The 18257-nt window shown below is 45.6% G+C and overlaps 1 protein-coding gene across 1 annotated transcript in view; it reads left to right on the top strand.

Moving 5' to 3' along the window:
• DOCK5 (dedicator of cytokinesis 5) overlaps positions 1-18257 on the top strand; it is a 176603-nt gene that overhangs the window by 59555 nt on the left and 98791 nt on the right. Inside the window, 3 exon segments of the mRNA XM_032471059.1 lie at positions 2893-2933; positions 8220-8275; positions 10134-10230. Of these exon segments, the coding sequence (XP_032326950.1) occupies positions 2893-2933; positions 8220-8275; positions 10134-10230 (194 nt within the window).

Below are 18257 nucleotides of genomic sequence, written 5' to 3'. Positions count from 1 at the left end.
CTTGCGCCGTCATTGTCTGAGATCATCATATATACATTTCACATTAGACTATAGTCTTCACAGTCACTCTTGCTTCCCAGTGCCCCATGGCATCTAAACTCATGCTTAATAAACATTTGTTGAGTGGTTGCCTGTAGAAGGGGCAAAGCGCCAAGTAAGGGACCTGTCCGATGGGAGCAGGAAAGCATGCAGTCGCCGGAGATGCGTTTGGACCAGTGAGGGGAAATGGAGCTGGTGATAGAGTCTTGGCTGATGGAGATGATCTGAGAAACCAGATAAAAGCCAGCAGCTTTGACCATGGAATTACGAACTCTCTGATATTTTTAAGTTGGAGGGGACAGATTTGTATTCTGAATTGGGGCAGTCCCAGGAAAACGGAAATGACTCGTTTCCCCAGTGGAAGAGCAGCCTTTAGCACAGAATCACTCGATGCTCCCTGTGGTTGCTGGAAACTTACTTCAGAGAGTGTGGTTTCCCCTGCAGGTAGGTGAGGCTACTCCTTTGGAATAACCAGCCCCCACTGTCCCCTTCATTTTAATAATGTGCTCACTTAAGAAAGCATCTGAGGGACGCTATGAACTCATCTACAAAACAGAAACAGACTCGCAGACATAGGAAACAATCTTATGGTTACCGGGGAAAGGGGATGGGAAGGGATAAATTTGGGAGATTTACAAACACTATATATAAAAATAGATTTTTAAAAAGTTTCTGCTGTATAGTGCAGGGAACTATGTTCCATATCTTGAAATAACCTTTAATAAAAAAGTATGAAAACAAATATATGTATGTATACACATGACTGGGACATTGTGCTGTACACCAGAAATTGACACAGTGTGACTGATGATACTTCAATTAAAAAAAAAAAAAGAAAGCATCTGAGATTCTGACCCATTCACATTCCAGTGATTATAACTGCCTGTTTATATGCATTAAGAAGCCAGTAGCACGCCATATTTACCTGCAATTAGCTTGCTTTAAATATTGGAGTTAATTGGAAAACTATGATCTTGCTTGTGTCACAACCCCAGTTTGTAATGTGGAAATGAGCAAATGTACTCTTGGACTATGACCGTATCCCTTGCATTGGTTAGCAACTGAATTTGCAGAGTCCTAACCCTACGTAATTACAACTCTAGAAGTGGTATTCTGCTGCTGCCTAACGCCAAGGAACGCGAGCGCTCACTTCTGTGAAATTCTGCGTGGTCATCTTGAGCCTTTAGATCAGAGTTATTATGCACAGACCCCAGTTCTGGAGAAGATGGAGGAGGTTAAAAAAAAAAAGATAGTATTCAAAAATGACAGGTTTTGGAAGCTGAATTCTGTGATGAATGGTGGTGCAAAAACACTGTTTACACATGGACAGATAAATTCCCTTCTGAAAGTGGGGCAAGTCTGGGTTGTAACATCTTGGCTTTATAGGACAGAGAGAGATGAGAACTGCTTGGAAAAGAGTAAGGTATTGTTTCTCAGATGGCCTCCCCCTCCCCATCCTGGGATGAAGTGGAAGCCATTTAGTCATGCAAAAGCCATTTGGACATGTCAGCAGACCCAAGCAAGTGCGAATCGATGGTCAGGACTCTTGAGATTTGAGAGAAATGTTTGGCGTGGTTTCAGCTGGATCTCTTGTGCATTTTAGCATCCTAAATCAGGAGCAGTGTTTCCTATTCAGATATCTTTTCCTCAACCGTGAGCCTTGATGCAAACCTGTAACTGATTCACAGCATAATACCTCATTCTTCCCCGAAAAAAAAAAAAAAAAAAGCAAAATCCTTAAAAAATTGTTGACTACCGACAGTTTAAAATTTGTGAAAATATTAATAAATCTGTGCTCAAAGAAGGTAAATTCAACTTTCTACTTGTAACGTATTCAAAATAGATTGTGTGTCCAGTTCGGGATGGTTTTCATAGAACAGATTACAGGGGAGTTCTAGAACGCTGTTAGCAGGTGCCTGCAGTTTTAATTACAGCTTCCGTCTGCTCACTGTGTGTGTGTGGTTGCCTCGCACACCTGGACCGCTCCCAACAGGGTGTACTTGGGCATGATGGCCGCGCTGATGCCTCAGGGGTGTGAGGAATGAGGAAAATTATTACAGTGAGTTACGTATGGTGGCTATTCAGTAAATGTTTGGTATAAAATACCTGTTTATGGACAAATTAAATTGTGTACTCCTCTATAAGATAGGGGGTGGGGGACAGACATAGCTCTGTGTGTCTTTATTGCAATCGTAAAGAAGTTGAAGTCTTTAGTGAAAGCCTCATTATGCAATGTGGGAGGCATGTATAGTATTGCCAAGAATTGTTTACAATGTTTTATTGTTTGTTTCAGTTTCTTTTTAGGTAATATATATATTATTTTTATATAAGATTTGCTACTGCAGTTAAAATTGTTCCAGAATATTGATTCTTAACCTGGAATCGTGGAAGGGAGGGAAGTAAGGGTGGGGAGGAAGGCGAGAAAGAATATGTATAAATTATTTTAAAATACCTAATTGAATAGTATAAGGGGTAACTTGCCAAATGTATGTAGATGGGTGAAAGTTCATATTCGTTCAGGCAAGAATACTTACGGAATGACTGTAAGGTGTAAGATGTTAAGATGTTGGGCTGCCTCCTGTCTTGTCTTTTCGCTCTGTCCTTTCTCCGAAGGAGTAGAGGGTGAGGCGTGGTTCTAAGTGAATTTTTAATCTTTTAGTTGTGCAGTGATTAAAGCTCTGAAATAGATCTAGATTTTTATTGTGTAGTAAAGCAGAATGCTCCTATTGTCTGCTAATTGTGTCCTGGATTCCATCCCAGGATTCTAACACAACTTGTGGGTGTGTGTTGCGAATGTCTTTATGTGCTCACAGATAACCTGAAGGATTTTTGTGTTCTCTTCTGTCCCGACAGGTTGGTACAGAGGATATACCCTCCAGAATAAGTCTAAAAAGGTATGGCATATCGCGCAGTTTTTTAGTTTGAAATCTGCCTGCTAGCTCTGTGCTGTGCTATCTGACCCCATTCTCTGCTGTCTGCTATCCCCAGACCTCATTTGCGTTCTCTGACTGGCTGTTCTTTAGATTTGAAAGCAAATCCTCTGATCTCACCGTTAGGTAAGGCAGTGCAAGTCCCACCGGCCCCGTTTCCCACCCGGCAACTCGAGGATAAAGGCCAGAGGCGAACTGGACACACTGGGCGGGGCCTTTCAGGCTTCCTGCCCCCGGGCCCTCAGGCTGAGCCGAGCGGGGTCCTGGGACGCGGCTGGAGTTGGCAGTCTGTTCCAGGGAAGGATGCTGGCTTCTCCCAGGGCTGAAATCCCGAACTCGAGGGTCTCCCCGTGAGCACTTGACTCTTTCTTTCATTGTAAAATGGATAAACTGGAGCAGTGGGTTTTAAACTGTGAAACTCACATGAAATCAATACCGTGGGTTATAGCCAGCATTTTCTCGAAAACAAAACTGAAAAATAGAAAAGAAAATGGAGTGCCATGCTCAGTACTGTTTTGTGAAACTTTTGTTTTAGGTATATATTTTACAGTATGTTGGGTATTTTGAATTCTCTTTTGTGACAGTAGTCCTGGGTGGCTGTCTCCTGGTGGCTAAATAGTGAAAAATACTGACCTTCAATGGGTTCTTCTTCCCAGTGCCAAAGCCACGAACGATCACGCTAAAGAAAATCTGTGGGTTATGTTAATACCCCTTCAGTTGATTTTAGGTCAGGTCAGCGCTTTTCCTGTGATGCAGCTGGCTGGGGCCCGCACAGCGCATCAGCCATTCCTTTTGAAAGAACCAAGTTGGTAGGGCCGTCCTGGTTCACAGTTAGGTCACATGCAAAATAGTGAATTAGGAGGGCTGAGCGAAGACATGTCAGAATTTGTCACGAGCTGAGTTAAAAACAAAAAAACAAAACACCCCCAGTTTTTACTCTTCACATATTGCACAGGACAGAAGGGACCCTAGGGCAGGAAAACACCTTTCTGTAAGCTGGAGGCCACTGAAAGCCAGGACTGCCCTAGTCAAGCTTTCTAGGTTGTTGACTCTCAGACCACACTCAACATTTGCTCATGTATGTGTATATGCACACACTTTATTAACTCTGACAGTTTAATAATCTGCCACGATAAAGGAGTGTTTGTTTTTCATGCGAGAATCAACTCCCACAATTTGGGCCCTTTTATCCCTCCCCACATCCTGTTGCTGAATTTTTCGACCCACAGTTAGATTCTTGTGTCTTCATTTGCAGCTGAATTCTAGTGAAAATAATTATACGTTATTTGATTACATGAATAATCTCTTGTGGACTTTAGTTTCTCCAGGCCTTCATATAAGGACCTAAGATGACAGATGTTCTGACATGAATGAGAACGTGATAGGGCTAAAGCCAAGACCTTTCCTTCTGAGATGCTGCTGCTTTTTTTTTTTCTGTTTTTAAAATTGAAGTATAGTCAATTACAATGTGTCAGTTTCTGGTACTTCTTAACAAGAATACATGTTTACGACCTCTCCTTCTTCTTGGTTGGGATTTAACCCCATCGATGTTTATTTTACTTAAAATTATGAAAGTGGTAGTCATTTTTCAAAGCATGATTGGCGTTAACAATTTTGAAGTTCTACATTTATTACAGAGCAACAATACTTAGGTCACTTAATTACCAATCCTTTAAAAAATTTTTTTAAAACATAAAACTCCACTCTCAGATAAGATCACGTGAATTTAAAGAGCACACAGAAGTTTTTACTTTTTATTACGATTATTGTTTATTATGATTATGATTATGATTTAGTGGAAGTACTGGGGGTTGAACCCCAGACCTCATGCATGCTAAGCATTTGCTCTATCACTGAGCTATTCTCATCCCCTTCAGAATTTTTTATTTTTAACTACTGAGTGTGAATTGCAGTGAAACAAGGTCCCAGACCACAGTTTTCCCTTGCAGAGAGTCTGTGGTTTGTAAGGCTCTTTTCTCAAGCATCTTTAAGGCATCCTGGGATGTCCTAAAACATCAGAATTCATGTGTTGTCTGCTTTGGAAAGTGGATAGATGGAGTGATTTGCTAGGGTCTGCATGACAGGGTCTCCATTATTTTTTCAATTTTTTTTTTTGGTATTTATTTTCTTACAATCCTCACTTAAACTTAAACCTCACCCTTGAGAAGAATTACTTCAGTAAGAGCTTTTCTTAGTTCTTGAAGATTAAACTTTGTGATTCAATGAAATAATAGGACAAACAGGGGCTCTGCATTTACTTCTTGATTTTTACGTTGAAATATCTTCCTGGTGGAAAGGTCCAGGAAAAAACGGGAACTCAGAGCTCAGCTTTGACACCCCTTCATTAAGAGATCCAGCCTGTTTGGAATGCTCTCCTAATGGGGTTTCCTTGTTTACCAGGCTTTAGGGGAATAGGTATTTGAAAGGCCTATTGTTTTAATGGAGATTTTTGGTGTCATTTACAAGCAGACCTAGCCATTTAGACTGGTGATGAAATGAGCTAGTGGTTTTACAAATTGAAGAAGCCAAGAGCTTTGCAGAAACCGATTATTGATCTTGGTAGGATTGTGGCAATATGGATAAGGACAATAGCTAGAAAGTCATTCATTCTTTTTTTTTTTTCTTCCCCCCCTACTCAAATGAGTAGCCTGCATTGAGAAAGCAAAAGCAAAATTGCGAGAGAGGCTGTAAATCAGAAATGTATTGCCTGGGTTTATTCTGGCTTTCTGTGCCTACAGCCTTGGATTTATCAGAGCAATTAAAATGGCTGTAAGCGGACATGTGCTGTCATGGAAAGATGATGCCTACAGAGTGGTAACAGTGGAAATGCAACCAAATAAATACTCTCTTTAAAAAATTTTATTTATTTATTTGACTTGCAAGCAAATAATTTTTTTAATTGAAGTAGTAAGTTACATTGTGTCAATTTCTGGTGTACAGCACAATGTCTCAGTTATGTATCAAATAAATACTCTCTTAATATGAAAATCATTCTGTCTGTATACCCAGTATAAATGATCTGCTTATGATCTGCTGAGACATTCACAAAGTAAGCCATTTATGTTGCGAATGTTTCTGTTTTGGAATTCTCCCTGTTATTAGGAGGAGACCAGTCATCACATGATAGATGCATGAAAAAATTAATCAGTCCTTTATCTTCTTGATTTAAAACATCTACAAGGATATTTCTTTTAACCTGCAAATATGGCTCCTTATAACTGCTACTTCAAGTGGTTCGTTCTTACCCAATGCTCCACCTTTTTATGAGTTATGGACAATTTTTTTTTATTGTAGTAAAATATACTTAACAAAAAAGTCACTATTTTAAATGTTTTAAGACGTACAGTTCAGAGGTATTACATACGTTCACAGTGTTGTGCAGCTGTCACCGCTGTTCATTTCTAGAACATTTTCATTATTGCAAGCTGAAACTCTACGTGTTAACCACCAAGTCCCCATTCCTCCCTCACCCCCGCCCCTGGCAGCCCCCATCCTACTCTGTCTCTATGAATCTGACTGCATGAGGTCCTTCATACAAGTGGGGTCAGACAGTATTTGTCCTGTGTCTGGCTTGTTTCACTTAGCCTCCTGTCCTCAAGGTGAGCGCTGGACAGCTGTTGGGTTCTCCCTAAAGATGGTCATCAGCCAAACATTGGCCTCAGCTTAGCAAACAGAATAAACACCCAAATTTCCTGAGGCATCTTCAGGACCAACCTGGAGCTTCAGAACCCCAGAAGTCAGACCCCAAAGAAATGATATGCACATTGAATTTTGGGTTGAATTTAACTATTTGATCGGTTTTCCAAAGTCATTCTGAATCCTGTCCTTGTCTTGAAAGAGGTCAGTGTTACGTCGTCTCTGTGTGTGCCCTGGGATTTACCAGTGACAGGACTGGGGTAGCATTTTCTCTCTCGTATGCCCCCCGCCTGCCCCTTTCTCAGAGCAAGGAGGGGCAGGTACGTCTGTACTTGTGTTTTGGTTCTTCTTGCCTGGCGGGAAAGGAAGGCTGTTTTGCTTGTGACTCCAGCAGTGGCAGGATCCTCCCTGTCATCACCAGTGCTGGGAGCAGCTTAATCTCCAGTTTTCTTGCTGTTTCCTGTTTTATTGGCGAAGGATTAAAAGGGAGCAAGGAGAGAATTGTGCATGCTCAGATAAACATAGCACATGGAACGAGATACAAGAGCAGCCCTGGTTGAAATGCACTAGGTCTCTGGCTCTGAATGGCTTACGGATCACTGGGTGCACACGCATCTTTGACCCAGTCCCCCAGGGAGCAGAATGTCCCTCTCCCACCTTTGGGGTCAGCCTGCCGTGGCATGGAGCGTCTGCACGGTCATGGTCGCACCTTTACAGGTGCCAGGCGACGAGCCACTGAGCCCATGGTGCCTGTTAAACAGCATCCTCCCCTGCCTCTCCTGGTCTGGCAGGCAAAGGACCACAAACCGGGGAACAGCCGGTGCCTTTTCCAGATGGCGCGTTCTCTGTTTATTGATGAGCATATCACACAGTTGAACAACAGGAGCTTTTGGCTTTTAAGAAAACTCACACCCATGGCTTGCTTCCTGTTCGTTAGCTCCAATCTCCAGTCCTGCAGTTTCTACTGACCAGTCTCCAGGGTTTCTCCTACATCTTTCTCAGCGCTAGTTTTCCCAAAGGCGATGTCACCATACCCTACGAGGTCGGGTTGCCTCTTAGGGATATAGAATGGAGAGCAATTTGAGACTGGGAAGTGCTAAAAATAACCAGATAACTAGTCCTAATTGCTTTGGGTGCGTTTTGTTTAAGTGAAGTGCTGAGAGGCATTAGTCTAGAAAAATCAGTGTAATTCTACGGGCCATTCAGTACATGGCCCTCCATCTCACTAATTACACGAAGCCCTTTAAGGGAAGCATCTCTCGGCGGATGGGATCTGGACGGGTTTTAGGATCATCTCGCTGTCCAGCTCCTCACCATGATCGCAGGTGTGAGCTGACCCGGGCGTGTTTGCCTGGTCGTCTCTGAAGCGTTTATCTCACGCGCCCTGAACCCCTGTCCTAACGCCTGCCTTTCCGGGGCTTCAGCCCTGCCTTGGTTTCGGTAGCCAGGCCATGCCACTAATGACGTCCTTCCACCCTGACTGCCAGCTGCAGCCGTTGTGCTGGTGGCCTGCCCCCTCCCCAGCTCATTCTTGCTGCTGCTTCTGCTCTTGACTTTGGGCTGAGATTTTTTTTTTTTTTAAACGCCGTGTAACCCAAGCTCTTCTCTCTGCAGGGGATTTTCCCCGAAACGTATATCCATCTGAAAGAGGCGACTGTGGAGGACCGCGGGTAAGTTCTAGGGGAGGAAGACCCCTAACGGGTGAGGAGGATGTGAAACAGCATTAAAGACTTTATGAGGTCTTGAAATAGTGCCCCTGCTTTAGTGGTTTCCTCTCATCGGTTCCACGTCTCAGGTGAGAGAGGAAGGAATAAACACCTTTTCGTGACATAATTCCTTCTTCTGTCTTCTCGTTTTATGCTTGTTCCTCCCTGGCATCCTTTCCCAGAGCAGTCAGGATGGAGGATGAATGAACAGGGAGGGGCCTTTACCTTCCTCTTGCACTAGGTGTTCAGCGATCGCGTGCACGCTCTTGTGTGTGCACACGCACGACCATTTGATGCTCTTTTGCCTTTAAGACCTGAGAGCCCCCTGTTTGGGAACCTTGGGTGACAGGTGAGCAGGCTGCCCACTGTGCTGTTCAGCTCTGAACCTTGGACGAGGTACTTGGCCTCAGTGCCCCTGGGGCTTTCCCCCTGCACAGGGAAAACAGATCTGGCCCTATGTTGGTCATGAGTTCGATGTGAAATTATGACATAATGTGTGTGAACGTGCTTTGCCGATAAAACCCATGAAGTTCTGGGTATCCTTGTTTCTTACTCACCTTCCCATTTGTCCTGGGAACTACTGTCTCTCTGATGGCTCAGAAGAGTGAGACACTTGGCCAGAAGTGGGGGCGAGGCCACTTGACAGGTGAGAAGGCAGGCAGGAGAGTTAAGGAGGGAGTAATGAGAGCCTGGAGCAGCCCCGGAATCCCAGGGCTGTTAGGGGGTAGAGTGCCTCATGGCTGCGGAGAGCATTCTCAGCCAGAAGTTGCGCACCTGTGTTTTATAGATGAGAGTTGGAGATGTGCCCAAGTTCACACCGAATCAGGACTGAAAACCAGGGGTCCTCCCTTCCTGGAGAATCTTCTCTCCGATGGACCGTTCCCGGGCAGCCTCCAGTGTCACTAGCCACAGCCACGTTGGTGGAAAGGCCGGGTGGGGGTATGTTCCCAAGAACTAGGGTTGCCAGGTAAAGCCAGTGCAGAATGCCTGGTTAAATTTGAAATTCAGATAACAACAAGCCATTTTTTTCAAGTAAGTGTGTCCCAGGTATTTCATGAGACATCCTTACAGTTAAAAATTATTTTAACCTGTTGGAAATCCAAACCTAGCCGGACAGCTTGCTTTCTATTTAGGTCTGATGACCCCGCCAATAATCCCCATTCGTTTGCTAGCTCTCACTCCCTCCTTGTCTCCTTTTGCTAATTGTAAAACCAGACAGGATTTATGGGAATGAATGTCAGGTCTCCCTTGTTGGAAGTCTCCTGGGAGTCAGTGGGGGTTTCAGTATATATACATTTTCTTGGCAGTGACGCAGCAGATGAGAGGCAAAGCTAGTACCATTGCAGAAGAGGGCCCTGCCTCGATCCCACCCGCAGGTCCCGTGTGAGATGACAAGCCCCAGGACCCTTGTGCTGTGAACACGTCTCCACCCACCTTCCTCATTAAAATGGCTGCTTGGCAGAACCAGCTAAAGTACTGGACTTGGGCTGCTATCCCTGGGAGTTGCTGAAGCCAGCCTGGTATTGGAGGCTGCTGGAAAGATGCCAAATGGGGAGATGGAGGCTGGGTTCTGGACCATTCCACCGCAGAAACTGACTTCATTTTGAGAATTGGGGTGTTTTCAGCTCTTTTCTCTTTTCTCAGGTTCTTAGATGTGATAAGAGTCCCTACTGAAACCTGCCCTAAGCAGACAAGTTATGCTTTGTTTCAAGCCCCCAGCAGCCCCGTTCCCATCTTTGAGTATTGGGGATCATGACCTCCATCTCAATAAAAGCAGCGGTGAGTGCCCAGAGTGAAGGTAGCGTCTGTCTGTTCTCTTTAGGCAGCACGAGACGGTGATTCCTGGGGAGCTCCCCCTGGTGCAGGAGCTCACCTCGACGCTGCGAGAATGGGCTGTCATCTGGCGCAAGCTCTACGTGGTGAGTTGATCCCTGGGGCTCGGAGCCGGCGGCGTTCTTCCTGGGCCCTCAGCCTGTCTGTTCTGCTGCAAGGGGTTGGCCTTTTGTTAGCTCTCTGCATGGAGGGGGGTGCGTCTCACCTGGACAGGGCGATGGCTGACAACCAGCAGATTCCCATGGTCCTGGAGCAGGGTTCTTGGTGATGTGGGCAGTGGAGGAAGTGGGCATAACCATCAGGACAGTGTTTTCCGATCTGATACGCTGATCGCGATCCTGTAAGGATAATTACAGCTGCAAACACGTCATCCCGACTAAGTGCCGGCAACTATTAATCCTCACAACACTCCTATAAAGTAGGTGCAATTGTTACCAGTTTATCAATGGGGAAATGGGAGGTCATGGTCTTAGCCTCTCTGTGTATCCCAGTGAATAGACATTTGTTATTGGTTTCAGTTCTCAGCCACACGAGGGCTGCCATGAGGGTGGCATTTTCTGCCTTGGTCAGCGGAAACTTAAGCCGTGTTGAACCATGCTCTGAAGAGTCTTCTTTTTGAGGCCAATTCATAGTCTTGTTTCTCCCAACAATGGTTAGACGCCAGAATGCTAATAAGATATGCCAGGATCAGTGGGAAATCACACAAGAACCAGCACATTCTCTCCCTGATGAACCATAATCACGTGCTTTGTGTGTGGGTTTGCAACCAAGACAAGGTAAATCTAGCATTTGGTAATTATCAGACTGAGGACACCTGGGGCAGCCACCTTGCAGGAGGCCAAGAGCACTGAGACTCTGGTGGCAGCAAGCCTGCACCCCTGTCCACTTCAGGAAGCTCCTTGCTCGACTTTGGAGTGCACGGTCACTGGTTTCTAAAGTTCCTTCTTTCCTGGAGGCCTTGCAGATAAGCACCTCTAGGTCTTGCCTTCTGTAAGCGTCTTCCAGGCTTCGGGGACTGTCCAGGACTTCTGCTGGGTGTAACTTCCTTGCCCGACGTGTGAATGAGGTCGGTGAGGTAAGGGACTTAACTCGATGCCTGGGGGCCAGTCTCTTTCCTTATGTGGCTTTGCTCATCTAAGTTTTTGTTCAGTCCGTGTTGATTCTGCATTTTAACTGTCAAAAGCCAATCGTAATAAGTAACTGGGAGCACCTCACTCGAGACCCTCCATACTAGAAACAGGAATCAAAACTCTTTCTAGCATAACTTCTAAGACATAGTGTAAGATGCTTCATTTCCCAGGGCTGTGTGGTTTCCCAGGATGGGTCAGAGCAGTAGATGTCACCAACCCCTTCCATGGAAAAGCACATTGTTCTTCTCTGCCTGCCCATGCTTCAAAGCCCCAGTGAAGTCTTTCTTCTTCACAATGTGTCTTCTATACATTGCCAACCCATAATGTTTCCTTCTGGATTACAGGAACACTTAACTGCTGAACCCATCATCTGGTCCCCTGGGCTGTGTCTTGTAATGCAAGTGATCTTTTGATCTCTTTATGTTTAATCGAGGAGAGAGCTAACCTGTAAGTTCTTAAATCACGGGCTGGAGGAGGAGAGAGATGCTGTTTAAAGCCGTTTGGCCTACATCCATCATCCTGTCCTTCTGTTGAAAGCACTCTCTGGTTCCGGTTAATTGATTGGTTAGTGGTAGATGTAACAAGGTTGATGGATGGGTTAGCTCCTTAACACATTGTTTCTGGAAATCGGTAGGTGGTGAAATGTATTAGCTAATAAGTGCTGGGAAATGAGATTTTCATGGTTGTAATATACAAGAGTGGGGGGGTGAAGGAGCTACCGTTTTTTCTTGCTAAAACACAACTGTGCTTAGTTCATTATCTGTGTCTAATATGTGTCCACGGGCAATTGTACCAAGTCCCCTGTTGACTGGAAGTGAGAACTGAGTGAGCCAGGGAGGAAGAAATGTGATTCATGCATTTGGGTTCCCAAATCTCAGTAGTTGAACGGTGATAAGCTTTGGTTGAGGATTTCCTACGTGGAGGTTCCACTCTTTAACAGCAGGATTGGATTTTGAGTTTAAAACAAAATGCACCCTCCTCTTGGAGGGCAGCACATTTTCCATCTTAATTTTGACATCTCATAACATAATTTTGTTATTTGCGAGTATTTAGAAATGTCTTACAGCTGCTGTCGGCTGACTAAAAGACCCTCGTGGTGGGGATCTGAGTCAGTCGATGGGGCTGAGAGTCTGCTGCTGCTTTTAATGAAGGCTCACCCATTAAGAAATCATCCACTTACAATGGAAATTGTGGCTCTCCGCCGTTCTTCCCTACCCCTTCGCAAAGCGCTGACAGTTCCCTCCAGGCAGAATTTCTGAACTGCTTTCTCAAAAATGTGTCTGTCAAGGTAGCAAGCCTTACATACAAGGCTTCACTGGGGGGAAAGTAAAAGAAGCCCAAATCTGTAGCTTTCAGTCCCCACCCCACCCCCCGCCTTGACTCACACATGCGCGTGCACACACACGCGCGTGCATGTGCACACACACACTCACTTAGCAGTGTTTGTTTTCTGATTCCGTGTGTGAGTTCCTGCAGTCTGTGTAAAGATAAACACAGATTTTACTCGTACATATCAATACTCACATCTCCCATGCATTTTCTCCCACAGATTATGAAGCCAGGCATTCTGCTTGGTGACTTTGAAGGGCCTCTTGGAACCTCCCCATTTCTCTACCACACCCTCGTTAGTTCTCTTCTTTCCAGTCTTGAGTTCATGAGAAATTTATGAGGTTGATCTAAAGTCCTGAGTGAGGGGAAGATGTGGTCCACTAACCAGATAAGCCCAGCCCCGCAGACGCCGGTAATTATTCTGGAAAAGAAAGGTACTTGTAGAGCTCTGATTTCTTTTTAGCAGCAGACTGCAACCTTGTGAAACTACCATAAATGTGTCGTAAAGGGGATGGGGGGTGGCTGTGCTGAGGAGAGGGGATCCCCCCCCCCAGTCCAGAGTAGAAAGAAGAAACGGAGACTCCCACACGCTCCTTTTTTTTCTCTTTGTTGTATTAGATTTTTAAAAAAATTTTTGGAAGGGGAGGTAATTAGGTTTGTTTATTTATTTTAATGGCGGTACTGAGGACCAAACCCAGGACCTTGCACATGCTGAGCCCACGCTCTACCACTGAGCTATACCCTCCCCTCTACGTTAATATTATTTATTGACTTTTCATTTAATGGTTTTTCCCAGCGGATGTTGGCCTCCTGCTCTGGGGAAGAAACAAGCTCAGGAGACGGACAGGGGACTCGAACTTAGGAAGCGCGGTCTCACGTCCCGGCCCCGCCCTAGCCGACTCTGGTCTCGGGCAAAGCGCTTGAAATGTCCATACGTCTGCTGGATTTTGCCTCTCTGTAGAAGTGCTGTGAAGTCCGACTCGTTGACTCCATAGAGTCGTGAGGGTACGAGCAGAGGCGGTGGCCGTGAAGCCACGGTGCAGACAGGCCCCCGCGGGCTCTGCGCACGTGAGCCCGGGAGACCTGACGCCGCCTTCGCTGCAAGCAGCAGCCGCCCTGGACCGCTTGGCCGTGGCTCAGTGCCCCTCTGACCCGACGCGGAAACTCTGCAGCTCCATCTGTGTCCACCCTTCCATCCAAGGCCACTTCCTTTGTCATGTGTTGTCATAGCAGGTGGAGTGGCCTTGACTACTCAGTAACCAGGCTGCCTGTTCCACCCCCTGGAGACTGAGCCTCCTTAGCTTAGGTTCAAGTCCAGGAGGCGTGGATCATTCCAGAACCACAAGGGGAAGCACGCCAGGGCAGCGTGTAAATTCCCTGCAGTTTCAGATGCGCTTTGCCTCCTGCAGCTCCATTGACTGGGTGTGTTTTGAGGGCTTGACCGGAGACGCAGGGGACGCTGGGAAGGAGGAGGTGGTGGCCGGGTGAGGTGGCTAAATTGGATATGGGGGTCAGTCAGGTGGGTGATGCTTAAATTCTGACCTGCTCCCTTCCTTGGCATGTAGTTATAGTCAGAAACAACTTACAAACCCGGTAATAGTTACTGCAGACAAACAAACTGGAACAGAAAAACGCAGATTCTGTAGGCAGGGATTTTGGTTCAGGGTGTGCCGCCAGCCGACTGATTCTGCAGCCTACGGCAAGCCCTTCGACCTCCGAGGTTTTTCTTTCCTCAGCTGCTGTGGTAGTGGCATGCATTACCCACGCCTTGCAGATCTGCTGTGGAATTCAACAGGTCATCTGTGTAAGGCTCCTAGGACAGTGCCTGCATGTCATCGTCAAAATGGGACAGCTCCTGACTGTCCCCTTATGGCGCTGCTTCACGGAAGAGCTGATTGATGACGAACAGCGTCAGAGGAGGAACTAGATGAATGTGGACTTTCGCCCTGAGGTGGTTGAAGGGGTCGCGCACTGGTCCTCCAGCTGGGGCTCGGGGTGGGCTCCCTTCCAGCCCTAGAGTTACTGAGCTACGCTAGGTGGAGAGTATATACGTATTCCATCCTCTCTTTGCTGCTGCCTCGCAGGATCTTAGGGTTTTCCTCAGCCTGGGAAGGTGGATCCAGTGAGCTGAACTCCGGCTGCTTTTTCTGCTAACAGCACATCTCTCTGCTTGCATGCGAGGATTCTCAGCAAGGGCGGATGCCGGTGTGTTGATTTAAAAATGTGCTTGGATGGATATCGTATCTAAGTTTACCTCTCCAGTGACAACCCAGTGATACTTTCTGAATATGCACAAATCTCTATCCCCAAGTCCTAGTTATCCTCTTTTCTGAACTAAAAATCAGGTCTTGGAAAGTGACACGTTCGGGTATATTTGTGGGGACGTTGGGACAAGAATTTTCAGAAGAGGGGCTGTCCTGGAAGTTCTGAGATGTTCAGTCGTCAACAGTGTCCTCTCGAACATCTCACCCCGAGGTTAAGTTCAGTGCTGTTTCCCTGCCTCCCAACGGGAGGAATGGTGTGGTGAGGTTTGGTCAGCCAGGCTGTTTTGTTGATATAAGTTTGGGAGACTGAACCTTGCCTTCTTACGGAAAAGAGATCGCAGAAGAGCCTGGGGGTGGAAGGTGGTTGGTACACCTTGTTGAATCTAGTGAACTTAATTGCCAAAATGCAGCTCATCGAGAGCACTGATACCCTCTCATTTAAAATTTGCCAGCAGAGCAAAACCTTGTGTGGGTCTATAGTTCCATAAAAATCTAGGGCAGAAAAAGGACCCATAACTGAGGTGGGGGTGGGGGAACTTGCCAGACACAATGAATCGCTCTTTCTTCCTATCTTGGCATATCCAGGCAGATTAAAGCAATTCAAGTCTAATCTTTTTAAACTGGTGGTTTTTCCTGGCTGCTGGGGCACATGCTCTGAAGTGTAATGAAGCTGGCCTCATGCTTAAAACCGGCATCTGATCGCTTATTACCAAGGACAGAAATTCCCACAGAGAGCTTCGTCCTGGTGTCAGGGCATTGCAGCCGTGAGTTGCAAGCCCTCCCTGGGTGCCTGGTTCTCATGGGAGGCCGGAGGAGACGTGGAGATGCCTGGAACGGGGCAGACGGGGTGCTTTGGGTGTTTTTCCAGTTTTGTTTTTCTCTGATTTTTGGTGCCTGGCTTGCAGGATTTCTTGCATTACTTCCAGAGGTAAAGCTGTCTTTTACTGAGATTTTTCCCTTTAAAATCAAGCTTTTGCTCATCAGGCAAATCTTTTTCTGGCAGAGAGAAAAGGCACTAGGTGGAGAGGAAGACTGGCAGGGCCCATGTGTCCTCCCAGAGCTCAGAGGGTCAGTGCAGCAAGGACGCAAGGACCAAGAAACCATTCGGGATCCCAGGAGTTAGAGATACATGGAAGAGACATGAAATGAATTGTGAAGAAAGCTATAATTGGGGGAAATTTGATACAGAGCCACCCCACTGTGTGAGTCCATCAGGGGTGAGATGGTTGGAGTCAGATACAGCTAATCAGGAAGTTGCTTGGAGGAGTAATTGAGTTTTATGTTTCAACCGTAGACTCGACGTCGCTTATCCTTTGGATGGATCCTAGTGCTGGCCCCCTTATTCTGCAGATGCGTCTCCCAGAGAGAGTAATTTGCTCAAAGTCCCTTAGCACGTTGTGATAGAATTAGCGATAGAAGCCAAGTCCCCATACTTTCAGCAGAGAACTTTTACATGGAAGAGGAAAGGCTGGTGAACAGAGGAAGTACTGGTTCTCTAGCAGAGAGAGAAATGAGGTGGAGGACCAGAGAAGAGGCTTTTGACTGTGGTCTGCTTTCGTTGGGAAGGAAAGTAAGACTAGAATCCAGGTTTTCTGACACTCGGTAGGGTGATGCCGTGGTCACAGTGGCCCCCAGAACGTGTAAGTTACTCAGTGGATTGAGTAATTGAAGGTATTGAAGGCAAAGCTGTTTTTTTCTCTTGCCACTTTGTTTTTTTATCTCTAGACATTCTTTAAAAAAAAAAAAAAAGATAGACACCCACAGTAGAAATATAAAAAAATGAGACTTCTAAGATCTCCAAGTAGAAAAGCAGGAGAAATTCTAAGCAGATGCAGGAAGACCTTTACTGCCTGGTTAGAAGAATATTTAGATTTCTCTGTTTTCTGTAGCTGTTCCTCAAATTGAAACCAGAGTGTTATTTTAAGTTGCTGCTGTCAAATTCTGTTTTATGGTTGCCCCTGTGTCCCAGGCTTGGGCTGACTTCTGCAGAAAGGACCAAAGAAATTATTACATACATTCTCTGCCCTTCTAAATGATGTGACAGTGGCTGCTGGTGTAAAAAGACTGGGATTACCGAGGGCTGGAGATGGCAGGGAAGGCACCTTGCCCTGGGCAGGCTGGGGCGTAACGGGGGAGAAGATGGCTTGGCTCCTGGCGTTACGGGAAGGCTTTCTTTTCTCCTCACCTGTCCTCATTCGCTTCCCCAGGAACAAAGTGTCAGGGGCCAGTGCCACACAGAACATCTGCTTAGAGCAGCCTCAGAAATGTGGCGGCAACAGCCATTTCCATAAAGTCAGTGGGGAAATTGCTTCCCTTGGCATGTTGCAGCCTGTCTGTTCAGAATTAATTTGGCACAGTGAGCCAGGGAAGAATGGCCATCTTCAGTCCTTCTTTGGGGGAACTCTTGGCAACCCAGGCTGATATGGACAGGCAATAATTAAATTGCCTTGGGTGGTGTCTAATATAATTGAGACCAAGAACTTCTGAATGAGCACCCCAGACAAAGCGCTGTCTCTCAGGGAGGGTCCCCTGAGTTTTGGAGCGTTTTCTTTGCGTATTATGTGACCCAATATCTTAATTAAAATGAGAAAACATTGAGGGGAAAAATCAACTAGGAACAGACAAATGGCTTGCAAGAAAGGAAAAAAAGATCCCTTTCTGCTTAGCAGCTTTGAAAGGCAAAATTTTATGGGCTTAATCTCTCAGTTTGAAAGACAAGGAAAGGAGTTGGAAACATTTTATACAGAATTGAATGAAGAAAAAGCAGGGTGTTTTTTTTTTTAACCTTTGCTTTTCTGAAATGGGATTGTTTTTTAAGTTATTTTTCTGCTTTCTCTAAAGATTGGCTGATGAGAAGGAGGCAACTCAGAAAATGCTAAAGGCATTAAATGTAGGTGGCTTCGCAGTTCTCATCTGCTTTTCGTGTTCTGTATTTTTCAGATCAGTGGTGTTAAGAGAGGGTGAGGCAAAAAACACAAATGAGTTCTTTGTCTCTTTGTGTTTTCACTGAACCTTGAACTTCTTGTGGGGCTCTTAGCACATCTGCTTGTGCCACTGCAGCCTCCGCTGTCCCTGCTCCTGAGCTGAGCTTGTTTCCCTCCATGACTATTTTGTTCAGGATTATCTTAGATATTTTGAGCCCTGATTCCTGTGGAATAACATCACTAAAGAACATGCCTTACAGCCATCGGCAGCCTCTTTGTGTAGCCTTTTTTTTTTTTTTTTTTCATTGTTTTTATAGCAGATCCTAATACTTCATATCATTTTAGAAGTTTATGGCTATATAAATATATCTTGACTTTTTGCCAATAAATAAAAAAGAAGTGTTTCATAGTATATAGGGGGAGATAGTGTGTATTTGTATATCAAAAGGGATACACAAAACTTTCC

The sequence above is a fragment of the Camelus ferus genome, chromosome 31 (assembly GCF_009834535.1).
Source record: "Camelus ferus isolate YT-003-E chromosome 31, BCGSAC_Cfer_1.0, whole genome shotgun sequence".
In the NCBI taxonomy this organism is placed as follows: domain Eukaryota; kingdom Metazoa; phylum Chordata; class Mammalia; order Artiodactyla; family Camelidae; genus Camelus; species Camelus ferus.
The sequence above is the reverse complement of the archived record's forward strand: the minus strand, read 5'-3'. Positions and strand labels throughout refer to the sequence as shown.